The sequence below is a fragment of the Anabas testudineus genome, chromosome 23 (genome assembly GCF_900324465.2).
Source record: "Anabas testudineus chromosome 23, fAnaTes1.2, whole genome shotgun sequence".
In the NCBI taxonomy this organism is placed as follows: Eukaryota; Metazoa; Chordata; class Actinopteri; order Anabantiformes; family Anabantidae; genus Anabas; species Anabas testudineus.
The window spans coordinates 1,913,461-1,939,894 of NC_046631.1; the positions used below are offsets into that span (position 1 = coordinate 1,913,461).

A 26,434-nucleotide genomic window follows, 5' to 3' on the forward strand; every position below is an offset into this window, starting at 1 on the left:
GTTTAATATTTACTCTTTAGTGTAAAAAGCTGTGACAGTTTAATAAAATAATCTTTTATTTTGCAGCATTCAATGTGAGACACCATCTTCCCTAAACTACGCTGGCCCCGCCCAGTTGGCGTAATATCCTGGCAACGGGCTCATTTGCTCGCCTGTCATTGGTCCAACTGAGGAGTTCCGCCATATTCAAACGTAGTCACGAACTTCTGCTGTTGTGTTGAGATTTGTTGTTGTTGTTGTTGTTGTTGTTCTGTTAAACCCTTTAAATATCCTGCAGTTCACTGACATTTCAAATGGGTGAAACCGGTGAAGTCCAAGCTCCCGTTTCCACTTTAGAGAAACCGAAAAGACAACCGAGCTCAAGAAACTTGAAGAGGAAGTTTTCAGCTGAGGAAGAGGACCCTCCGACAGAGAACAACAAGAGAAACCTGCGGTGAGTCCGTCTTCAGCGGCCATTTGTTCATTTAACGAGTGTAGCCATGGAGGTAAAAATGCTAAAACAACAGTATTAAAACGAATAAAACTGCTAGAACCGACAGTGCCGAACTATTGTTAGCCATTATTAAGCTAATGGTGACTTTTATGCTTTAGCTAGCCTGGTTTAAGCTCAACAGTACTTTATATAAGTAATTTATATTAGCAATGAGCACTACGAAATCCGGTGTTAGCTTAGACATGTCAAGCTAACACACACAGAAGACAGGCGCATCTTATCGTTTGCAAATGTGCACTAATATTTTCAGTTGCGGCAAAACGCCACAAGATGTCAGCAAAAGGCCGTTTTGTGTCCTCCGCAGGTCTGTCCACTGATCTGATTTGGAAATCCTTATTTCAAATGTTGTGCATTACCAGCTAATAAATGCACAGAGCTGTGAACCTCTCCCTCATCCGCTGTGTTGAAGTTGTGTTACACTACTGCTCATGCTGTGTGTTGTAGTTGTAGGTTTCTTTGCTTTCAACCAGGTCATCCCAAGTCAGACTGATGGGTTTTTACATAGCCTAGAGGTTGGTTTTGGCGTGTTATTCTGCCAGAGAAAGAACCCCTAACCAGCTAGGCATAGACCATAAACGTATTGTATGCCACTGTTAAATGCTGAGGTAGACAATTTGGTCAGTTTGTGCAAACGTCCAAGTCTGGATCCAGCAAAAACATTCTTAGACTTCCTCCTCCGTGTTCAGCTGTTGGTAGCTCATACTGATCCTTTCACCTACTCATACTCTACAGTCTACAGTGTATAAAAACCCCTTTATGGTACAACAAAATAATTTAATTAATTTAAGAAATTTTGTTCCATACAGCTTTTTTCCAGTCTTCATTATGGTGCTTCATCACTTGAGAAAGCTGGAACACTAAACACTATTAGGCTTAACTTGTGAGCCGCCTGTTGCATTATTGTTAACTCAAACATTTGATCTGATTTTATTGCTATTGTTGGTCTGAAAAAATGAACAATGCTAGTTTGAAAAGAAGATGAACAGTTAATAACTGACTGATAAATTTGATTGTTGTTATAATTGATATCCACCAATGAACACAGTTTATGAAGTTATATGCACCAATAAACACAGTTTATTGGTGCATCTCAATTTATAGAGTTGAAATTCCTGCGTAGTGGCTGCAAAACCCTATCTCTCATTAGAACATTAGAAATAAGCAAAAATCTAGTGTTTTAGGTAGACTGTTGTTCTGCACAACTATTTCTTTTTAGGTAACGTCTTCCTCATTTATATTAACACGATTTTTCGGGTAAGTTTTTAAACTGGTGTCTAACATACTAGCAATCAGTATGCTTTGGTAATATAATACACCTCTGGGAGTATTTATACTGGATTCTTTTGAAAGTCCATTTTCATTTTGTTCCCAGCCTTGCCCAGTGCCCGGCTGGTTCTGCAGACAAACATGGAAAAACGTCACCCAATGTCTGACCCCCATAAAAAACGTTTTATGGAAAAAAACACAAATGTTGAGGGAGAGAAAATAAGACTTAATTTCCCAAGTGAGGCTGGCATTCAAATACTTCCCTGGAAGTAGATTTACTTTTTTCTTTCTCTTTTTTTTTCTTGTTCTGAGTGGCCTTGTTGCCAAGCACGTGCATGATTCAAGCCACAGAAATAAACGAGCTTGGTTCAAAGCTTATGAACTCTGCATTCTTAGTTCATTGCCCATGTAAAGCAGTGTGGTTAAAACATCACGTTGAATGGGAGGAGACAATTTTATATTGTTATGGCGTAGTGTTTGCCTCATAAAACTGGAGAAGCTTTTGCGCAAATGTCATATAACGTTATAATGCACATGCCCCTGTGAGGTAATCTCAATGAGTTCTTGACCTGCCAGCATCTGTGTGTCTAAAACACACAAAGATGTGGGTGCAGGTGGGGATCAGTGCAAGGATAGCTCAGTTTCAGAATTAGCTAGCCTTAGCAAACAAGGGCAGGGCTAACTGGGATGTTAATCCATTGAGTCATGGGCCACGCTTTCCTCAATTCATACGAGCAGGTACAGGAAGAAGACTGACCTTTGTCCCACGATTGAAGGCAGTGACACCAATCACGTATGCATGAAAAGCTACACACACAGAAGCTCTTAGGTTTCAGAACAGTTTATTGTACAAACTCAACACTGCAAAAATGAACTTCTAATGAGATATTTATGGTCTGATGCTTACACATTCTACACAGAATGAGTAATTCAACCAACGGCATATTTGTACCCATTGTTAAGAGCTCAGATTGTCGGAACTTGGAATATAGTTTCAGACATTTAGTTGTTGATCATTCGTCCACAGGCCGATTACAAAGAGTAAGCAGAGATTTGGTTTCTCACCAAGACACTTTGAAAAAACTGAGGACGTACACAATATGACTCTTTCAAAGACTGACCCCTGCAGACTCATGAGCTGATCTCACCAAAAACTAGGCCATTGATAGAAGTAAAACAGGTCCAGTAGGTGAAAATATTGCATAAGGTATTTACTGCTTTGTGAAGTGCTTTCAGAGACCAAGTAATACACAGAGTAACACACTGTAACACAAACTTGTGTGCCCTAATTCCAATTCGGCCAAACAGCCATAAATAAGCAGTCTGGCTGTAATACATCCATGAGGGCATGGTATACCATGTGTTTAGTATCTTTACCAAGGTCTTAAATCCAGCCTTGATCGCTGTGTCATCAGGTCTCTCCATAAATGCTCAGCCATTGCTGGTGATGTTTTAAGTCTGTTTCCAGTGTGACGTCTACCTCATTAAATCTGGAGCAGAGCCTGTCACCTTCTGACGATGAGCTTACTTCCTCAGACTTCTTTTATTACAAGCATTCTTCTATGTCTTTTCTCTGGCACAACCTGCTCTTACACACTTGCAGTGAGATATTAAATGAATGAGCGGAAGGGCGGTCATGTTTAATTGCTGCAGGCTCTCATCTCCTGCAAGATTCCCAGCATATATTTCATTCAGAGTATGAAATGATGGCTTGGCCACCAGCCAAATGATGCAACACATATCGCACAATGAATGTGGTCCACTCTGGCTCTTGGGCAATTCTTGTCATTATTCGGCAGCATGCCCTGAATCTTATACACTGTTGTTGCTTTAGAGGCTCTGTACATTCCACAGAACATTCGGCACACAGCCCTGTTTCTCTGTAAACTCAGCATCCTGCGTCATTCACCGTGTGTTGTCAGTCAGAATCTAACTGGGCATATTGTGGCATGCCCTGCAAACAAGTACTTAACATGAGAACTAATCAAATAACCTAAACAAATGGTTTCCGCTGAAATATATACGCCATGATTAAAAGGTACATTGGAAAACAATTCAACTTTTTGATATTTCATATTCACAGTCATAGATTATAACTTGAAAGGCAAATAGCCGTAACTATTTTTTAATTGATTGTACTGTTAGCTAGCGAAAATGTTGACATGTTGACTACTTCTTTCCCATTTCCTATTGTATATCAGGTACTTTGGTTCTGAGGAGGCAGTGTGCCATTATTGCACCTCTACTTTGCTAAAGCTATTGGATGGATAAATATTGCATACAACTGTATGTGGGGATTTGCCTTGATACGCCTTGATACACCTTGATAGGGTAGGTGTTAGTTGCATTGTATATACATTGTGTGCATTGTTCATAGTTGGGCTGCCATGGTGGGACCAATAATACTAAATTGATAATTTAGAAGAAAATCAAATGAACAGATAAACAATCTGTGTCAACTTGATATTTGTGTTTCACATCTTTACCCTCATGACAGGCATTTTTGTCATGACTTTAACCACAGTCAGGCTGTGCTGCCAAAACCCCAGAAATATTAAGTTTAAAATCATTCAAGACAAACAAAGGCCCTACTCACTTCAGTTGTCCATAAATTGTAGGGTTTATTGCCGATAAAAGTAGATGCTGTCCACTAACTATTTCTTCATGAGGATAAATAAAGTATTATAGTGACATTGTCAAATTTCTCGTTCTGTCCTACAAGTTTTACAGATACCCAGAATGTCCGCTATGCCATTTACTAAGGAAAAGATAACATAAGGGGGGAGAGCCATTTGAGATATTTTTAGTCAGTTATGAGAACAGTAGTAGCGTTTCTTTCATTGTCCAATTAGTCAAACATTACATCATCTCTTGTAGAAGAATAAAGATTGACATTTTGAGTTGTCTGGTTGGGGGGGGGGGTTAAGGACATTACCGTAGGACCTTGTCCAGAAGTATCCTGTTCATTCAGCACTTTGACAGTTAGGACTGAACAACACCTGCAGTGACCTTTTCCCTAAGTTGCCTTAGGACACCCAGGGAGCTTCTCGGTTTTCTTCTCTCTTGTTATTCCACAGCATCTTCACCTTACAGTAACATCAGTGAATGCATTTCCAACATGGGTGGTCCCAACATGAACCTGCAGCGCTTACTGTAGAAGAACAGTTGTTGTGTCATTGCTTAAATGCCGCCTCAAGCAGCAGGACTAGAGCAACAGTATGACTGGAATGAGTCAGTACTAGCAGCACTTGTCAGACATGCACAAGTGTTTCTCAGCAGCTCAGCATTCTCTAGATGCTGAAGCTTTTTAGGTCCCACCATCTAAGGCCCCAAGACACAAATCTTCAGTATAATCTAACACTTGAATCGACATCATAAATCTGAACTTTTGTTTGCATATTCATATGGTGCCATTGCTGTATCCACATAATCAGTATCTGCTAGTGTCTGTAGTGTCCCATATCATACTTTTACATTCAACTTCATAAATTATGAAGCGATGCTGTCTTATTTTGAAATCAAAGTCCACCTAAAGTCAGACAGAACATTAAACTCGTAAAAATCTAAAGAAGTTACTCTCCACTGCACCATCAGCTGTGTCTCTCTCCAATCTCAGGAGGATCACATAGAGCAAGGGAAGTAAAGGCATCTGTTGCAGTGTCTAATATTAATATTTCTGAGTCCCCCATCAGAAGAACATTATAGAACACAAATAATCCAGGTGACCACTGGAAAAATGTTCTGTGTACAGATGAAACAAAAGTAAAACTTTTTGACTCGAATGAAAAGCGTTATGATTGGTCACTAACAAACTCTGCATTCCAGTATAAGTGCCTCATCCCATCTGTTAAAGGTGGTGGCCTTTACCACTATCATGGTTTGGTCTTGCTCAGCCATGTGTGGATAAAAGTGACTTTTCATCATTAGTAAAGTAAATAAAAAAGGTGAATAAAAAATTAATAATTGTTAGTACAAGACACATCATAAGCATAAGCAACTGAAATGTTTTTTTTTTTTCTTGCTGCATAGTCATCCATTCCCTGAGCACGATGTATTGTGTAACTGTCCTCATTGTGACCTTATGCTGTAATACAAAGATGAGTTGTTTGACATAAGTAGGATTTATTGTACGCATGGCTGTGTTTAGTCCAGAGAGTCCCACTATAGATTCCCAAAAAGGCAAACCTGTCCCCTTTCACAATATCCTAACAAAAATGGACATTTGGGTACTGCCCAATTCTTTAGCAGGAACTGTATTAGGGGCTCGGCCTTCAAGTGTCACAGGGGACAGCTTAGTGGTTGATGAGGCTTTTTTTATGATATAGCCTTGAGTTCTCCTTTGCTGCAGTTACACCATGCTGAGACTGTGGTAGGTAACAGGAGGTGAATGTTTTGTTAGAACACCACTGTTCCCTGAGTCACTCTTATCTTATAAACACACCAATCCACTGAGGTGCTATGTACTTTTTGCCTTTTTAAATGAATACTGAGGCCAAACTTGCAACCACAGTGGAGGGCCATGATTAACAGGCCATGAATTAAATGGTGGTAATTAATTTCCTGATAATTCTGACCCTCGCCTCTGATCTCCTTTGTAATTATCATCATGTAGGTCACTGCGAAGAGGTAACTCCTTCACCTTCCTCACCCCAGGACCACAGTGGGACTTCAGTTTGGTAAGTACATGCCTTATATTTTCCTTTTTTTTTCATAACTAAATAGACTTAATTCAGACATACAGAACACTTATGAATATTTATCTGCTCTGAGACACCTCTGTATTTACCTTTATATGAAATATACAATACACACATGATAAATGCAATAATTATCCACATTTCCCATCTGCACATCTCTGATCTGGCTCCTGGCTAACTTCTCTCCTGTCTTGCAAACTGGAAGCACACTTGAACACCTCTTCCCGAAATAACAGTGTGTTTTGGCACTGTTCACTATCACAATGATGAAAGGCAGCGTCTTGTTGGACCCCAGCCACTGTGACCTAGAAGAGGACAAATGTCTTATTTACTTATTCCCATTTACACTGGCGACATTTGAACATTAGTTCAAAACTGTCTAAATAAGATAAATGAAATTCTTCACATTGTTGTTAGAGCCTCTTTTGTAGTACCATTGGCTCTGTTTCCCCTTTATTGGGCCATATATGTGTAGGTTTTTATAGCTAATAGCAAAATAACTACTTAACTTAATCTAGCTAAAAAAATTATGGAGGAGTTTTTCAGTTCAGATGATGTCATCTGAACTATTCAAATTATTGAATTTGCTACTAACATGAACTGTTATCTGGTTAAAGGGCTCTGTGCAGTTATTGTCTGCACTCAGCCAATCATCTTTAACTAAAGGAGCTCCTCTCTGAGAAGTATGAAGTATACACAGTATAATCACAAGTGGACTGAATGTTTTCATCGTTCTAACATATGTTAAGACCTCTCTCCAGCTGATTGTTACATGTCAGAATCATATATAGTCAACATTTAAACAAAATGTCTGTTTATGAGTATATTTCAAATATAATTATTGAACCTATGTCCAAGCGTGTGCACTTTTAAAAAGCTGATTAGGAACCCAGAGGAATCAGTGGACGATCTACTGAAAGGAAATCAATTTTGACTAATCTCCTGAATATAACAGAAACTATGTTTCTTGTTTACAAGAAACAAAGCAGACTGTAACCAGGTTACTTAAGTGTATCTAAACGAAGTTTTGTTAGTTTTTTCTTATTCACTCTATATGAGTTATGATGTTCTGTAAATACAGGCACTGGGCTCTACACTCAACCTTCCTAGCAATCGCCAGCCTTATCCTGTACCTTGGTTTTAGAGTGCTATCAGTGCTGTGAAATAAAATTTGCTCTACATTCTTCAGCTACAGCATTGGGTGTGTTATCCATCTAATACCTCACTCAGGGACTCATGACTGAACCAAAGCCTGTTAATGTAGCCAGAGACTAAATGCTGGATAAAGGAAATTCAACCTGCTTTGATTTCTTATCCCCCCTCTGCCAGAGGAACATAATGGCCAAAACCTCTAAAAGACTGACCTGCTCATGCTTTATATTCAGCCTTAAATGAGATGAGCTGATTAGAAACAGAAAAGAGCGAACAGATTAGAGCTGAAGAGAGTGAAGGCATTCCAGGCTTTACAGCTGCTTTAAACACAAAGGCAGAGGAGGAGAAATAAAAGCATTGAGAGAAGGCCAGCAGCTCTTTATCTTGTGCCAGGCTGCTGCCTTTAATTTGCAAACATGGTACTCTTAACTCATCTACCAAAACCATGTGGACCTCATTATGTCTCTATTTACTTCCCCCTCACCCCATCATCATCATTTCATCTGGATTTATAAATTACCAAAGAGCAAACAACAAAAGAATCTTGTCTCTTTGCCACTCTTATCTCAACCTTGCCACTTTAAGCTTGAAGGTTTTGCCAAGGCTTTGAGAAGAATTCAGCCAGGTCTTTGGAGTTTGAAGTGATTAGGGGTGGATTGTTTTACTCCTAGCTAGAGCAGGACCAGGTATACAGTAAGTGGGAGCCCAAGGCGAACCTTGGAAGGTCGCGTGGCAAGCATTCCCCAGGTGCTTGGTGCATTCTCTCAGACTACATCAGAAACGAGACCTCAAGGGGCTTTGTGTCTGGCAAGAATGTGAATCAGGTTTCCAGCTTGATGCCAAGGTGGAGCAGATCCGACCAGACTGCCATTTAGTGGAATGTGAGGTATAATTAACGGCAGTAAGAGTCACAGCTTTCTGACTCTTGAAGCAACAAGTTTAGGCGGCCAGAGATGTCAGCCTCAAGAGTGGTGATAAGCAGCATTCCAGCTTTAATCAGATGATGTGATTTAATATGGTTGTCAGCTGTTAAGTCGCGTCTGGCTTTTAGCACAAAAACTGATGATTTTTGTGGGAAGGTCTCATCCCACATCAATATGAATTTATGTCCAAGCAAAGGATGACTTCTTTAATTGCCAACTGTCTGACGATTCCCCAGCATTCCACAGAAAGAAGGACTTTGATAACACATAATGCATCCAAGGTGGATGCAGTGGATTCTCATTAATTTCAAAGAGAGAACCCTGTACAGCTGGATCATCCCCCTGCAGATACATTGCACTTTGATGTTGCTTTGCAGTGGTTCAGTATCTTGGATTCATGCCTCCTCATAGTTGATAACACATGTCAAGTAAAATGAAAATTTTACCTGTTTGTATAAGCTCTCTGTGATGTTTTACTGAGTTTTGATAGATTATATCAAATCCATTTTTATCTCCTTTAAAAGAAATCCAACATGAATTTTCCTCTTGTCAGCTCTTTAATTCCATGTAGCTTGGCCCTAGATGTAGTACTTTCATGGTTTCCAATGTCTTAATGGCAAATGACACTAGTAATTTAATGACATACATCTGATCTGTTCTAGTTTGCAAAATACAATAGAAAAGCAAAGCAGAAGTGACCACTGCTGCTCCACAGATTCACATTACAGGTCAGTAAATTTGTAAACTCGAGTGTTGACATTACGCAATGAAGGCTGTGAATCATGGAGGTTTAATATTACCCATAGCTTAGAACAGTAACTTTTATTTTCATTACATCATCTCAATGTAAAGTGTACAGACCCAGCGGAATTGTACAGATGGGGCCATCAGGGTAAACGCTAACGCTCATGGGCTACACAAGTGGTAGCAGACCCAGAAGCCATTGATCCAAGTGATTAGGCGCCATCTTTATCTTATTAGTCATCATACAAAATTAAGGTGATTATTGGTGATCAAGTGCTTACATTTTTTTAAGGCACTCTGTATGAATCATAGCGTAATTCTTTAAGGCATGCTCACTTTTAGTACCTAAACATTTTTTAATGCTACTGTATGTATGCATTGTTACAATAATTAATTGTGTTTTTCACAAGTCAAGCAAGCAGCTTTCTAGTTTTTTTTCTTTTTTAATGCAAGTATGACCCCAGGATACATGAAGCTCCACATTTCCCCTCGTTGCCAGCATATGGTTTTACTGTCATTCATGTGTCACTGCGATGGAGCAGAACAATGCAGATAGAAAGAGAGGTGGGGGCTGCCCACCCAGTTAGTTGCTATGCCACCCTCCCCCTTGCAAAACATGCATCATTCACTCTCTTTTCTTAGGTCAATACACTTTTCGGTAGAAGTGTCAAACAAGACTCAGTGCCTTTTAGATATTTAAATTTCATTCACAGATACAATAGTCTGTCTTTTTTCCTCTTTCTGTGTGTCTTATGTATCTTATCTTACCGTTTCACTCTTTAGCCCTTTCCTGTCCACACTTCATATTTATCTTCTTTCCAACCTAACTGTGTGTGTAACATTTCTCTGCTCTAATCCAGCAATGGATCAGAATGAGCATATTCTCAGGTCACAGGATGGGTTTATTTTTCTTTAAACATTCACCCCATGATGTCATGGTAATATGGGACAGTGATATTGTATCTAAAGGCAGGAAAGCAAAACCCCTGATTGTCTGTGACTGAAGCACTGGAAACATTGACTTGTAGTGTAGGTTGTTCATCATGGCTGTTTAAGTTTCTGTTTTAAATGCACATTTTGTTTTTTTAAATGTATGAAATGTCAGGCGCTCCTCAAAAGACGGGGGTGGGGATATTGAGTCAGAGTATTTACGATAAACCAGCAGTTTGAACAAGTTGCTGCATGGTGTGTGTCTGTTATTCCATCTGGGTTCTCCTGACAGAGGGATTTCCAAAGGTGAAAGAAACAGGATGCCTACATTTCTCCTCCTTTCCCCCACTGTGTCTGTTTTTGCACAGAGATTACCCCACTGTCTTTTTTATCTCATGTGTAAGATCCAGACTTAAGGCAATATTTAACTTGGGCACCACATTTACACTTAGCACGCACACTTCATGGGCTATGAACTGATGACTTCATTCTTCGTACCGTAGTCCCAATGTGACCCTTACATGTAGAACTCCTGCACACAGATACTCTTATTTTGTCTTTAACTGCAACTCAACAGGAAATACAGAGGGAATTTCATAAAGACTCTAAAGAGACTTTTAACTTTTGAAAGGTTTCCACACAGCTGAAGCATCAAAAGACCTTTAGATACACATTTAAATAAATCCTTGCACAGTCACTGTGGACAGGAGTAATCTGTTCCTGGACAGTATGGACAGGAGAAATGTCTTCAGCAAATAGAAACCTTTTTCAGTGTTCAAATGGGAATCTGATTATTATTTTTAAGGCAGACTTGGACAATTGACAGTCTGTCCGATTCATCTATTTTATATGGGCTAAAAGGTGAAACCGAAGCGGTCGTTATTATCAGACTGTTATCACTTCAGTTTAGAGATGTCTTTGAAAAGCATTGTAACAGAACACTAAACAGTCCCTGTCATTTCATATCTGGTTTGTTTTAGTAGCTTTATCTATGTCCTGTTAGCGCACTAGTTCATTGTTTACCTAGCCTGAATACTAACAGTGAAGCTTTTCACTTGGCTGTGGAAAGAGTGAAATATACAGCAATTTATTTGCAGCTCTGTTCACAGCCCCCTATTGAGATGCAACCACCTTTGAACAAACCATGCTATTTGTTATGTTAAGGCTGCTGCCAAGTATGCTGGGAAAAATATTTAACAGCAATTAGTTGACACTGTTGAGCAGGGCAGATAGCTCCTAAATTTTTATGGATGTGGAAAAATAAACAGGTTGGCTTGCCAAAGAGGAAATGCCCAACACCATCACCCCACTTTAACACACAAACACACGCACACTCTTCAACAATCAACTGTTGGCCACCCTTGCCCATTGGATGTCTATTTTTACCTTCCTCGCCTCACTGATCAATCAGGTGGTGTCGTCCTGTGTCCAACCAGTCTTGCTTAAATGGTTAATGGAGCGCAGTAAGGGAACCCTGGGGGGGGGGGGTCCCAAAGGCCACCATTACTCTCTGGGTTTTTACTACCCTCTGCTTCAATAGGCAAGACTGGTGTTCTCACTTGCTAACTGACTCTCCCTTACTGATAGTTCACATGCAAGTGTTTGCAGCCTAATTACCCATTTCCTGTTCTCTGTAGGAGCAGCAGTGTACAATAGAGCTACAAGAGAATGGTGTTAAAGTTCTCTAGATGTTAGTCTGATATTAGCACCCAGACACAGATGTGTACTACACCTCAAAGCAAACAAGACACACTACATGTTAGTTGTTCTCATATGCAAGAGCTTTGTTTTTTAAAACGGGGATCTCCAAAGAAATGCAGATGAGATCATGAAAGAGAGCTGAACAATGTGGTTACTACAGACTATAGTAAATTGGGACTCCCAGATCAAAAGGGATAGAAAACTGTGGATTGAATGTGTATTTCAGACCGGTGCTGCTTGTGTAAGCATCCATCACACTGAACATCACAGTGATGTTTGATGTTACACCAGCAAGATCCAGCTAACATCTTGTCCATTCATCTGTTTCCACAGAAGCGGAAACACAGAGAGAAGGATGACAGCGATGCAGTCAGCCTGTGCAGCTTTGACTTCAAGGTAAATAAGCTACAATACAAAATATGAAAATTTTACTCAGCATTACTTAATTCCTATACAGTTTTTTGTCTTTAAAACAAAGTTTCAGTTTGTTTGGTCACGATAATTCTACCGCCAGCGCCAGATATAAGTTTGTGGTTCTTGGTCCTAAACCAGCAGAGAGTTGGTGCTGCTCTGTAACCAGCTTTAGTGGCTAAGAGCTGGTTCTCTGTCTGTTGAACTGTAAAGAACTGGTTTGATATTAGGCACTTAGGGCAACAAGCCCTCTGGTTTGGTGCAAAAGGGATAACACAACACTGGCCTCTCTAGAGGTTACAAATTTTTTTTTCTTGTATCCAATTTCTTGTATTGTTTCTTTTTTCTAATGATTACAATAGAAATATACATCATAGGGGGCAAATAGCAGTAAAGTTATGATGGGAAAGTTGAAATGAATAAATAAATTGTTCACATGATGTAAAGAAATCCCGATCAGTTAGTTCTGAATCAGGGACCCTCAGTGTTTTAAGCAAGTTGTTGTTAGAAAATAAGGATGTGTCAAAATCACTATTTATCACTGTTTGTGTGTGTTATATGTTAATTGTATGTTATTAGATTGTCTTAATATTTTATCTTCCTTAGCCCTCTTTATACAGACCTACAGTATATTTACGTTTGCTAAATGCACCTATTTGAAATCAAAAATTTATATTTTTGCTGCTCATCCAGGTTAACAATTTTACTAAGTCAAGTCATTAACAGAACTAAGTAAATTGAATACTATTTACCAATAATAATACTATCTATCAATTAGTATATGAACTGTCACTAATATTGGCCAGTTGCTTCCCGCTTTGTATCACCCAAAAAACCCAGTGGGTAGCATTTATGAGCAGCATCAAATCACTAGTTTGTAAATTACGTTTACTGTTGGGTTATTCAAACAGGTTTTTCCTGTGTTGTCTTCTTTAACCTATTTAAGTACCACCATTAGTTTGATTTCTTGTGCACCAAAAGATTTCTTGATATGTACACTATAACTGACATTTAAACTTTAGCCAGGAGTTGTCAAATGTCTCTCTCGCAGTGTTGAATCCAGATCTAATCTGTCTAACAGCTTATGTTAGGTCAGTGCTTCTCCTGTTTATTCAGATGACTAAGCTTGTCAGTGAAATACATCTAGATAAAGCCTGTATTTGTTTGTTGAAGAGTCTGTTGCGATTTGCTGTTGGTTACGCCAGAGCAGGTTCCAAAGCAGGCATCTGACAGGCAGGACTGGCCAGGTTGGAAAATGTACTTCACTTGGGTGTGTGGGTGTTAAATGAGCACACCTACACATATGCGCACAAAGTCGGCACTGTCAGCGACATTCCCTGCAGAATTAACTTTTCGTAAAAGAACACGCTCTAGCTCCAGGCACAGTTCTGACACTCTTTTACCAATATGTTGCACGTTTAAAACAAAGTGTACTAGTTTGGTTGCTGTCAGTGCTTACAAAAACATATAAAACTGTTGTTGTTGTTGTTGCCTGAACATCCTTAACTTGTTGGATCAGTTGCTCAGATTTAGCTAAACAAAAGTCAAACCGCATGGTCTAATCCCCAAACAGTGCTGGAACATAGCTGTCTTTTGGCTCTGACTCCTAATGGAGCTGTTTTTCTTCTCAAAAGCCAAAGCAATATAATCTTGATCCAAAGTGATATTAGTTGATCTACAGACTAATCTGCAAGTATTCTGACAACCATACAATCCCCTTTTAAATGTCAGTATTTCTTAATTCTAGCTTCTAAAATGGGAGCTTCTCTGACGCGTCTAGTCGTAAGTAATAATACTAACTTGGAATATTGGACTAAGCCCCGAGCTAGCTATGGTGAAGTCGTAGCATCAAGTGCACAATGACGGTCAGCTTTGAGAGCTATTGTGAGCTATTTACTCTCTTGTGCAGATACATTTGACTACAAACACACTCACCTGTTAACCAGGAATGAGCCTCTATCACAGTATGTTTAACATGACATCACCATATCAGGACACAGCATTGTGATACTGTACAAAAGAAACAAAGAAGCTGATAAGCTGTATAGATAAAATAACCAGATCGGAATGTTTGTCAGATTGTATTTTCTGCGTCCATGTGTTCGCTGTGCTATGCCTGTTGTAAATTTTGTCACTTCCTCAAGCAGTCAATCTCCAGGCACATGCTCTATGGACGTCTGTGTGCAGGCAAACGACTTTGGGTCAGCACACACTGTCAGCAGTGCCAGTGCATTGACTGCAAATGTGCCAGAACAATAAACTGGCAGTTGGTTTCATACAAAGGAATAAAACGTTTATTTTAGCATCACTGTTCTTGTGAAGCATTTACACATCCTGAAACTGCAATTTTTTAATTTGCTATGATCTTGGGTTGCTGCAGTTATCGAGGTTCAACAACGTTATGTGTCCAAAGAATAAGGTCAGCTGACTACCTGAATATACTGAATGACCAGGTTATTCCATTAATTGATCCATAAATTGATTTTTTTTTTCTTCCCTGATGGTATGGGCATATTCCAAGATAACATTCAGGATTCATCAGGCACAAATTGTGAAAGAGTGGTTCAGGGAGCATGACACATCATTTTGACACATGGATTGTCCACCACAGAGTCCAAACTTTAACCCTATTGAGAATCTTTTGGATCTGCTGTTAAAGACTTTGTGCAGCAGTCTCCCATCTCTCTCTCTCCCATCATCAATACAAGATCTTGGCGAAAAATTAATGCAACTCTGGACGGGGAATAAATGTTGTGACATTACAGAAGCTTATTTAAATGAACCACAGTGAATGTGTGCTGTAATCAAAGCTTATGTTGTTCCAACAAAATATTAGTGTGTATACATAGGAAAAGGGATATAATAAAATCTATGGGAACATGCAAAGTTACAATGCCTTAGAGTATCATAATATCTTCAAACAACTTTTTGGAACTCTTACATATTACGACATTTACATGTGTGCAATCGTTGAGTAAGCCAGGCAGATGAAGCTTTGACTTTCCTTTTGATCACACCCAAGGGACATTTGTTGTAAACAGGAGTGTACTTCCAGGATCAATTTAACTGTAAATGACGCATGTATTTTTCAAATGAAATGAAAACATTTTTCTACTGTTATTTTACTGAAAACTCAATGTGCAGTAGCTCTGAAAGAGTAAACAATATAAGTTTGAGTTGAAAATGTTATTATTATTATTATAAAATAGAGACGTATTGACTCGTTGCAAATGTTTGCCAATCTGTCTTTGTAAAACTATTCTTCAATATTGCCCCTGTTCCATAACAACACAACATCCTGTGAATAGTTCATGACACATGGCTTGAAAATTGTGTTCAGTGGTTCATTTTTGTGTATCTGCCAGCTGAAGCCTTATCAGTCTATCAGTTTGTTGCATTTAAACTAGCATTGGTGGTTTCTCTGTGAGTCTTGGTTACCTTGCTGTGTTTGGTAGCAACCAAAGTGCTATGGGTGTGAACGCTGACTAAATATAACTTAAAAAAATCTAAAACGGTGAGTAACCTGAGAATGCTAGTCTGGTTTGAGAACTATGGTTTTCATTGTTTCTATGGGCTGGTGTGTGACTGTCTACAACTTCAGTGTCTTTATTTAAACTGTACCACAGAGGAGTGGAGGTATTTATAATTCCCTGCCCTCAAAACAGAAACTTACTAGATTAAAACCCTTTCAATCACACTTGTCTGCCTGATTTAGAAATATCCATCCATCAACTAGCTAAACACACAGATGATATACTTCAATCTAAATCCTCTAGGAATGGTTTCAACTGAAGGGCAAAGAACATTTTCTTAGCAATTGCTTCTTGATAATCAGAGTATGAATACATGTTTCTCTAATATTTAAGCAATATTAGTTTTCAGCTCAGATTACAGGCTCTTCTTTATGGTTTATTTAAATATTTATAATTTAACATTTCTCAATATTTGCCTAGAACCCACCTCATGCATAAGGAGCAGTGGGCATGCTGTAAATTTTAACTTTTCAACCTAAATATCAGTCAAAAGACTGCCTTAAAAGTTGACGTCAACTTTGTTGCAATTAAATATTGCATTTTGTTTTACCTTGTGTTTTAGTTGGATTGATTTTAGATTTGTTGGTCCAGCTATGTCAGCTTCACTTGAATAGTCTGCAGTATCAAAATCAGTATTGTATGATATATTTAATTTAAATGTATTTATTTTTTAGACATTGTTGGTAATTCAATAAACACACCTATAAAAACCACATTTGTCAATCTAAAGTAATAACTCATTGTACCAAGGTCAATCCAAAACCATCATGTCAGTTGTATCATATTTTATATTGTATTGCCCAATTCTTGCCAATACACAGCCCCCACAGACTTCAAGTTAGATCAACTATAGTTTAGGTTCTGACAAGTGAAACTAGAAATTAATTTTATCTTAATTGTTTTAAAATGCAGTATAAAGTTCTCCATTTCAACTCCAGTTCCAAATTCTGTCAGCATATTTCTATTGTTTCGTTACTGCCATTAAACAATAAAAGCATCATCATCAAATTGTTCCCTCTAATTCTCCTCTATGTGTTGCTGCTGACTTGGATCAACAGAGGGCAGCAGAAGCGCCACTGTCGTTCTGTCTTCCAGTAAGTTGGTGTACATTCAGAAGTGTTTCTTTGCCCAGAGCTGTTTGATCTGCGCCTTCCACAGAACTCTAATTAGACTCTGTGCATCCTGTACTCACTACAGCTTATGTGGAAGTTAAGTCAAGCTCTGCCTCTTGGAGCTTGAGCTGTCCCTGGCACGGCATAGTACAGACTGCGGTAAAACTCCACCACACACTGTATTACTCATCCAGCTGCACCACTCTCTGCTCAGACTGCTGTGTGTCTGTATGTGTGTTTTTTGGAGAGTAAATGACGGCTCCCCTGCAGCTACAGTTCACTCTGACTTGGAGCAAAGCGCCCAGGCAGGTCTAGCCATGTTGTTTGTTTTTTATAGTGCCTAGGCCAGATGTACAGCTGATTCAGCCCATGGTCTCCCCACGCTAGGTGAGTAACGGCAGGACTGCACGCAGACAAACTCATTTTTAATGAGATCCCCTCTGACAGCTCAGTCTGCATAGTTTTGTCTCTCTGCTGTCCTTTTGCTCACACAAACCTAAATCCTCAACCTTCTTTGTCCTGACACTAAAGCCACTTGATTCATTATTCTGCTCCAGTTTGTTTTGAAGGGTTAGGGTGATATAGTCCAGACTCTATGTCCTGTTGGTCTACCGCAGATTAGTCCTCCAGACCCAAAAGAACAAAGTGTCAACATTGACCAACACCTATCAGAATTGGTGTTTTATGTGCGCACATACACACACAAACACCCCAGCAGCAGCATGAAGCCTGTTAGCTGTTTCACACCTCCATGTTGACCCAGGAGGATGAAGTGGAGTCATGAACAGGCTTGTCCATTTGCCCAACACACACACACACACATTGTGGCACTCTTCTTTGCAGCACCTTCACATTAGCCACTCCATCACTCTTAACACCTCCACTTTTTGCTGTGCATTTGTGCACCAGCTGTTTGGGTGTATGGGTGTGTGTGTAGGCTTCAGGCGTGGTTGTCCCTCTGCTGTGTCTGAGTTCGTCTGTCTGGTTGAGACTCCTCGCTGGGTGTGCACACACAAATGTATAAGTTTACAGAAACTGGTGAACATGTTACCCTTTCCCCCCCCATTAGACTAATCAACATATGGGAGGCAGTCGCAACCTACCCCCTAGTGGTACTCAGTACACAGGTTTCAGTTTAAACATCTGGCTGAGTGTGTCACTGTGCCCCTGCTATTGATATTCTAATTGATCACCACCCCCGTTTCAATTGAAGACACTGATAACAGTTTTTCTTGAAAGAAAGAGCAGAGAGTGCAGCTCCACAGAGCACATCGCTATGATTAATTAGCTAACACAAATTGCAGAGAAACAATTACTTTGTAGCTTATTGCTTAAAAGTATATTCACCAGGGTAAGTCATGTAGTTTTAAACCTTTTGGAACCTGACACTAGAATAGACTCGAGACCAACGTTGATTGAACATTGGCTTGAGCACCAAATGTACAAGATGGATGATTTTACTAGTTAATTGTTTTTATACAATAATTAATGAATGACCACGGTCACATTTCAAAATTTGAGTTTGTGTTTACTTTGGATTCTTCAGCTAGAAGTACGCCAAGTAAGTTTTATGATCTCACAGCTTTTTTAACAGATATTGACTTCTTATTGATACTGAATATCCGTTTGAGTGTTGGCAGAAACCAACTTGTACACAAATGTACACCAACTTTTTTTCTTTTGATAGTAGTTAATTATTTTTTCTTTATTTAATCTAGTAAAATGCCAGAAAATTGATTCCTAGAGCCAAAGTCCTTTCAATGCTCTAGCTCGTAATATTGGACTTATTACAATTTGAAACAAAAGCAATAAAAGCTTATGTTAGAAAAGCCAGGTAGGAAAAAAATGTTGAGCTTGACAAATGACTTATTATCAATTATTCTTTTAAACTTTAATAATCACTATCTAAACTAATGTTCTAAATGTCACTGCTGATTCAACCGTGTTGAGTTATAAGCTTTTTACCCACTGGGTTAAAAAACACTCTCTTTTTTTCACTGTCTATGAATCAAAAGAGCTCGCGGGGAAGCTACTCCATACTTCTAAGTTAACCCGATCCCGCCCTGTCTTCAGCCACGAGGGCTGTGTACAGGCTCCTCCCCTGTCTACACTGCTAGTATAAAACCCTCTCTCCTTCATTTCAACTCAGACCAAAGTTTAAGAGTATGAGAGTGTGAGAGTGTGTGTGTGTGAGAGAGAGGGAGCTTTCAGAAAGCCCTGTTCAATGAGGGAAGAAGAAGACAAAGGGGGAAGGTGTATTTATTTATTTAGGCTTTTTTGATTCTTCATCAGTCAGTTTTTTTCCTTCTTTTGTGGATTACTTGGAGCTGAATCACCTGGATTAAAAAAAAAAAAAAGGATATTGTTTTCTATTTAAAGCTATGGTGGCTTACGATGAACTGGGTAGCTTGGTGCCTATCAAACGATCTCTGCAAGTGATAGACTACCAAAACCAAGCCAACAAAGAGTTAGAGGTGAGATGCAAAAACACACTTGTGTCTTGGTAGTTGTGTGATATTTGTGCGTATCATGTCTTTCAGTAAATGTTTGACCACAGCTTGTTCGGATGAAGTCATATCTTTTGTGTCATGTGTCAGATTGTGAGTGAATCAGCGCCAAACCCTGGTGTTATCTTGCTTGTGCACGCAGTGTTTCTCTCAGTGTGTGTGTGTGTGTGTGTGTGTGTACGTGTGTGTACGTGTGTGCGCTTTCAGTCGCCCAGTGTGCCTGTAAGATGAGACTTTGAACTTTGTGCAGAGGCTCTTGGAACAATGCTTAAGACACTGTCTAACCTGGAGAAGTTAATGATTGGATTTCACTGCAGCTTTGAAGCAAACATTGAAGTCCTCCTCACCCCCCAGCGACGTGTATTCCCCGTCTGTTCTTAAATATGCAACTCCGCAGGCAGCACAGCTTTGGAGGGACATGGAAAGATCAGTGTGTGGACACTGGGTAGACTCAAAGTACCCCCAACAGTGACCCAGCGGGGGGGGGGGTGAACTCTCAGTCAGCAACTCTGCATCCTTTCAGCTCAGTCCTGTGTAGAATATGTTTTTACTCTGACTTTTGATGGTAAATAAGGTTGTCTTTGATGCAAATTCAACACTACAGCCTGAGAGGATTAGTTCAGGTGCAAATACTGTTAAAGAGACAGTGGTGTTTTAAGCCAGGTGTGCCCTCTGTTCGTTTCCCGTTTTGAGGTTCTTATTCGGAAGCGTTTTTTAGGAAGATGTGGTTTCATTGACAGTAAACCACTTGGTGAAAGGAGAAGAACAATTTGTGAAGTGAGTATTATTCTTACAGAGTTTAAAAACCGAGCTTCATGCTTCATGCAGGGATTTCTTTCCTCTTTGTGCTGACATCAGCTTCCATTTGTGGTCTGGGCTGTTCCGTTCTCAGCTCCTATCAGCTCAAGCTGTGGTGTAATCGCAGGGACACATCTGTAGTTTTAGATCGCTGCACACACCAGATTCACCAGGTTACATCAAAGAGAAAACAGAGGAAGGGAGCTTTTGGAATCCCCTTGAAAATAAACTCTATTGAGGTTTATGAGGTTCTTATCTTAGGTTAGGAGTTTAAGGAGACGTGTACAATATGTATACCTGGAGGCTTATTGTTCTACTGATAAGTTTTCCAAAGCAGCAGCACAGACACTGGATCTGTGTGGTTTCCTGAAGTGAACCAGACTCACTGTAACTCCTGGACGTATCTGCTTCCTCGTCTGTCTGCATCTACTTTACAGCTGTGATTGAGACTAGGGATCTTTTGTTATTGTGGGGCTAGTTCCCGAAGGAACATGGAGCATAATGACTAACATGCTTTGGACTTCAGGACTTAAAAGGTCACAAATTAGTGGCATACAAATGTTGACCACAGTCAAAGCAGTTGACATATGGCGTCTCTTAAAGTTCTTGAAGCTGTCTGGCTGTTCTGATCCAGTGCTGAGACCCCCTCTGACCACAGCAGACCGTGACTCAACCACAGCTCTCTCGGGTCACACCAGACTGAGTGGATGTGTTCCACAGCTGTGTCTGCAGGAACCTGAGCCTTAATAGCCGCTCTGTTTTCCAGATTCCCTGAGCCACAGCGAAATCCATCAGGACAAGAAAACAAACAACCTTTTAGCAGTGGGCACTCGATTTTACCAGTGCGTAGTTCTTAAAATGCTGATTATGTCTGTGTGTCTCATCCCGTCATGTTTCTGAAGAGGTTTTGTGGGCTGAAACCTTTATCTCAAATCTGCAGTTCTGTGATTCTTGTGGCCTCGTTGTTGTTGTTGTTGGAATAGGGCCAAGCAGATCTCTCTCTCTCCTGCCTCAGGGCTGTGTGAGGGGAGGAGTGGAAGGGGAGGTCACCTCGCCCAGGTGTAGTGTAGCTCTCACGCGAGGCTAGTTGAAGAACCTGTCTCAACTTGCAGCCATAAACACAACTGTGCAGCCCCTGTGTCGCTGCATTGTGTAAACACTCAAGAGGGGACCCATTCACCGTTGGTTTACAACTGTTGTTTCTCTTTCCCGAGTCACAGTGGTGGTCTGTTTTATGAACAGTCCTGACACATTGCCACACTGTCCCAAAGTGCCTTACTGCCCCCTGGGGAAAAAACAGTTAAAGGGCTGCAGTAATCAGGAAGCATTATCTCCCACTGTTGGAGTGATAGAACACAAGTGGAGTTGTTGCTGTTGCCCAGCCAGGATAGTAGCAGAGATGTGTGGGGAGGGGTGATGAACAGCTGAGAGCAGGGTCGTGAATTCCTGGCATTCCACTAAAACCCTTTTCTTCAGAGCTCAATGGTCTGGCCTGGCTGAAGGCTTTTCACATGATGAAGCCAGCAGCTGCTGGAGCTGCTTCTTCCTCTGTCTCTTGGCTGCTCCGCCAGTCTGTCTGGCTGCTGCTCGACCTCAGCTACTTCTATTTCCTTGCCCCAAAGCAGGGAGTGGAGTCAATAGCGATTATTTATGTCTTGACATAATGTGTTCAGTCACAAGGGAGCGTCTTGTGTTGCTGAGGTTGCAGTGAATCTCACACTTGGCATTACTGATGTTTAGTTCTGTGAAGGAGTACTGTTTTATGACATGATACTAATATTACTTTTTTTTCTTTCAGGAACCCAGCAACAAGCGTGTCCGTCCTCTCGGCAGGGTGACGTCTCTAGCCAACCTCATATCTCCGGTGAAGAATGGGGCCGTCCGGCGCTTCGGCCAAACCATCCAGGTAAACTCCACAACAACAGAAGCCCTCATTGCACCAAACAACCTGCTCTCCCTGTACAGCCTATCTGACATTTGCTTCCTCCCTTCTGAAGGCCTCCTTTCGGGGCGATGGTAAGTCGCCGGGTGTGCCCCAGAAACCTTGCAGCAAGGCAGCGGCCCCGACACCGCCGAAAAGGAGGAACAGTACTCTGTGGTCGGAGACGCTAGACATCCACCAGAAGGGGACTTTCTCCACCAAAGAGATCAAGCGGCAAGAGGTGAAAATCAGCACTGACACAACACATACAAATACATTAGAAAATACAATAATAGTGTAGAACAATGTGTGGACACCACAGGGGAAACGTGGAGATGTATAAAGATGAGATGTTAATCCAGACAGCAGTGAATTGTAGCTGTTTGTCAGACTGAGTTCACATAACTCTGCAGTGTTTGTTTGAAATAGTCTAAATGAGGCTAGAAGCCGTCCACAGTTTATTACCCGGCCTGTATAAACTCACATATAGTTGACAAACCAACAAACTAGTGCCTTAGTTCTCTACCTGTCCTATATATGTCACACACATCTTAGCTAGTTGTCAACAGCTATATACTCTGTGTAGTGTTAAATGGAGAGAGCAAGAAAATGAAATAATGTAATGATGTCCTGATTCATGAGTTTTGCTAACAAAGTATCTCTCTGTGCTTCCGTCTACTATTCAGGCCATATTTGAGCTGTCTCGTGGAGAACAAGACCTGATTGAGGACCTACAGCTTGCACGCAAGGTTTGTACTTTTCAGACCTCTGAGCCAGAGAGAGAGCATATAAAGCAAACAGATTAAATCAAAGTCTGGCAGGCCGTCCACTCAGCCAAGTCAGACACTATAAAAAGACAGGAATTATTTCTCTGCCTTTCTCTGGTACCCCTAAATCTCTTCACTGAGCTATTGTTAGTATCCACCCTCTCTTGGCCTGCTGGGATGTTATTATTTGACTATTATGGCTCTCTGTCCCTGCAGGCGTACCATGACCCAATGCTCAAGCTTTCCATTATGTCTGAGGAGGAGCTCACTCACATCTTCGGCAACCTGGATGCCTACATTCCTCTGCATGAGGACCTGCTGGCCCAGCTGTCTAAAGCCACAGGACCAGATGGGACCGTGGGCCAGATTGGACAGATTGTCGTTACTTGGGTAAGTTTCACCAAGCCATCAGAAACTGTCTGATTCTGGGTTTGAAGTAAAGAAGGCAGTAGTTTTTAAATGTCCCTCCTTCTCCTCCAGCTGCCTAGGTTAAATGCCTACAAAGACTACTGTAGCAACCAGCTGGCAGCCAAGGCGCTGCTGGACCAGAAGAAACAGGATCCACGGGTGCAGGACTTCCTCCAGCGCTGCCTGGAGTCGCCTTTTAGCAGGAAGCTGGACCTGTGGAGCTTCCTGGACATCCCACGCTCTCGCCTGGTCAAGTACCCACTGCTCCTCAAAGAGATCCAGAGGCACACTCCACCAGAGCACCCTGATGCTGCCAGCCTGGAGAAAGCGGTAGGTGGAGGACACATTTTAACAGTATTAACCTTAGAATGGTTCTCTTAAAGTATGGCTGTAGATTGATTTGATTGCTTGTGTGTTCAGATCACCATCATCCAGGGTGTGCTCTCTGACATCAACATGAAGAAAGGAGAGTCTGAATGCCAGTACTACATTGACAAGCTGGAGTATCTGGACGACAGGCAGAAAGACCCTCGCATTGAGCAGTGTAAAAGCCTGCTGTGTCACGGGGAGCTGCGTAGCAAGGGCAGCACGGTGAGCACACCCTCTTCCTATTTGCTGCCACATCACGATGTCATGTGATCAGAGTAAACATCTTCTAGTCCATCCTCCATGAATGCCTCAGTTTTAATGCGCTTATGTTTGTTTCTTTACAGAAGCTGCATGTGTTCCTGTTTACTGAGTTGCTGGTCCTGACCCGGCCCGTCACCAGGAACGAGCGCCAGTGTTTCCAGGTTTACCGGCAGCCAATCCCAGTCCAGGACCTGGTTCTTGAGGACCTGCAAGATGGAGATGTCAGAATGGGCGGCTCGTTCAGAGGCGCTTTCAGCAATGCAGACAAAGGTAAAGGATTTGTCAAAACTTTATAGAACCTAATGAAGCTTTATCAAATATATCAAATCATCAATTCATTGTTTTTTTTTTTTTCATTTCTTTCACAGCCAAGAATATTTTCCGTGTGCGTTCTCAAGACCCAAACCAGCCGCAGTCCCACACGCTGCAGGTCAACGACGTCTTCCACAAGCAGCAGTGGCTTAACTGCCTCCGCAGCGCCATTTCCGTCCATCGGCCCCTCAGCGAGCCCTCCACCCCCAGCCCACCCACAAGCACCGCTCGGTCTAAACGCCGCCCCTCCTCTGTGTCGGCCATCATCCACATGGAGGAAGCGGACGAGAACTGCCAGCAGCCGGCCTCTCAGTCTGCCCCCAGCTCGCCGTGCAACAGCTCCACCCCAACGTCCCCTTCATCCGACTCATCATCTTCACCAACCACACCGTCTCCTTCATCATCCCCTCTTTCCTCGTCCACATCACACAAAACCAAAAAGGATAAGAAGTCTCTATATTCTTTAGGAAAGAGAAAAGAGACGATGGTGTGAGCCATTCATGGCTCCATGGCTGGAGAAAACGGACTCCTGAGCGGACATTTTACTTTCTGTACATAAATGTTAAAGAACTACAAGGAGAAACGTGGGACTTGTATTTATGTGTGTCTGCGTGTGTGTGTAATATTACAACAGTGTTCTGTTACTGTCCTCTTTGGCAGCTATTTACCTTACTCCTCCATCCACGTGCATCCCTCAGAAGTATTCTGGAGAGACGGGCAGAGCTTCCATCAACTTTAAAAGGGAAGCACTGTGAGAAACAAAGACAGGTCCACGAAGCTGTGTGTCATGACTTTGTGGATTTCCTGAAAATAGAGATGGAGCATCCAATCCTGTTTACTATTAATTTGATATTTAAGTATTATTTTAGAATATTTCGGGGAGGGCTAATGAAAGTTTTACAAGTTTTATATCATATTCTAAAATTGATTTTAGTTTTTCTGTTTTTCTTTTTTTTCCCTTTTTTTTTTTTTAGGTATTTTAAAGCAGCACTGTTTTAGCGTATAGAGGAAATTATTTGAAATTCTGAACCTGTTTAGGAGGCAAGAAAGAAAGGCAATTGTCAAAAAGATGTACCACGCAAAGATACAACTTCTGTAAAAGTGTGATTTATTTTTTTTAATTCATTGGAAAATAGGTCTTATTTTTTTACATTCCGTAAACGAACAGACATTTAAAATCCACAACAGACGAGAGTTCACTTTTCTCGCTGCAGAGTAAAAAATATCCATTTGAATCATAATGATGACAAATGATAAGATGTGAAAAAAAAAAAATTAGGTGTTTTGTTTTAAAACAAAATTTTGAACTGAGCCATGTTGGTTTTTGAAACAACAATAACAACAAAACGCTGACTTTCCCAAATGAAACACAACTGAAACTTTTCAGTGTAGCAGCTTGCATGGAGCTTTAGTTGAGGACGCTGATCCTGTCGAGGCAGGATGTGAATACGTAAGAGAGAGATAAGAGAATGTTGTCTGAAGGCTGAAGAGATGAGACGAGATGGATACAGTTGAGTTATGGAACCGAAAGCGATGGTGCAAGATGTGTAAATCCAACAACTTTCTGTGTAAGTTGATGTGATGATCTTGCTCATAGGTGGTAAAAATCAAGAGAGTGGAATTGATGGAAAAAGTATGTAGGGGAACGAAGAAGAAGAAGGTTTTTGTATGTGTGCACAAGATGATTTTATCGTTGTGATGGAGAAACGAGAGAGAAAAAGGCAAGTTGAATGTAATAAAAAGAACAATAAAGGTCTGTGGAAGATTTGCATCTGAACCTTTGTTTTCATCTTTTTCTTCACTCTGATGTAACATTTTGGAAAAAGCGGTTGAAGCGTCCAGAGAGAAGAAGATCGCCACTGATTTCGAACTCTTAACTAAACAGTCAGTTCCATGTAGGTGCCAAGAGAAATATTTCCAGTGGAAGAATTATTCAGTTTGCTTTTTCAAACGGCGACATCACTGCCTGGTCCATATTCGACACAGTGTATTTGCTGATCCTCTTTGTCTGGTGTTTCATTTCTATTTGGAAAAGCAGGCAAATGGTCCATAGCAGCCTCTCAATCACGACTATGCAGAGTTTTAAGAATATCAAACTGTGATGGCTGCACACTTCACGCTGGTGTGGA

The 26,434-nt window shown here is 40.8% G+C and overlaps 1 protein-coding gene across 2 annotated transcripts; it reads left to right on the top strand.

Moving 5' to 3' along the window:
- The first annotated feature begins 124 nt into the window (after window positions 1-124).
- Window positions 125-26,082, top strand: net1 (neuroepithelial cell transforming 1). 2 transcript variants are annotated; one of them, XM_026362085.1, is made up of 12 exons: window positions 125-192; window positions 278-433; window positions 6,372-6,435; window positions 12,240-12,302; window positions 22,066-22,173; window positions 22,265-22,429; window positions 22,875-22,937; window positions 23,172-23,345; window positions 23,436-23,693; window positions 23,784-23,954; window positions 24,077-24,263; window positions 24,362-26,082. In XM_026362085.1, exons 2-12 carry the CDS (start codon window positions 294-296, stop codon window positions 24,796-24,798), a joined length of 1,830 nt encoding a protein of 609 aa, XP_026217870.1. In that variant the 5' UTR covers window positions 125-192; window positions 278-293; the 3' UTR covers window positions 24,799-26,082. The 2 variants fall into 2 exon arrangements, with proteins under 2 accessions (XP_026217870.1, XP_026217869.1); XM_026362084.1 differs by lacking the exons at window positions 125-192; window positions 278-433; window positions 6,372-6,435; window positions 12,240-12,302 and adding an exon at window positions 19,117-19,436.
- The last annotated feature ends 352 nt before the right edge of the window (window positions 26,083-26,434 follow it).

Coding starts and splice junctions, on each gene's coding strand:
- net1 (XM_026362085.1), top strand. CDS start 294: ATGGGTGAAACCGGTGAAGTCCAAGCTCCCGTTTCCACTTTAGAGAAA. Junction 6,436..12,239: donor CACAGTGGGACTTCAGTTTG/GTAAGTACATGC, acceptor CTGTTTCCACAG/AAGCGGAAACACAGAGAGAA. Junction 24,264..24,361: donor TTTCAGCAATGCAGACAAAG/GTAAAGGATTTG, acceptor TTTCTTTCACAG/CCAAGAATATTTTCCGTGTG.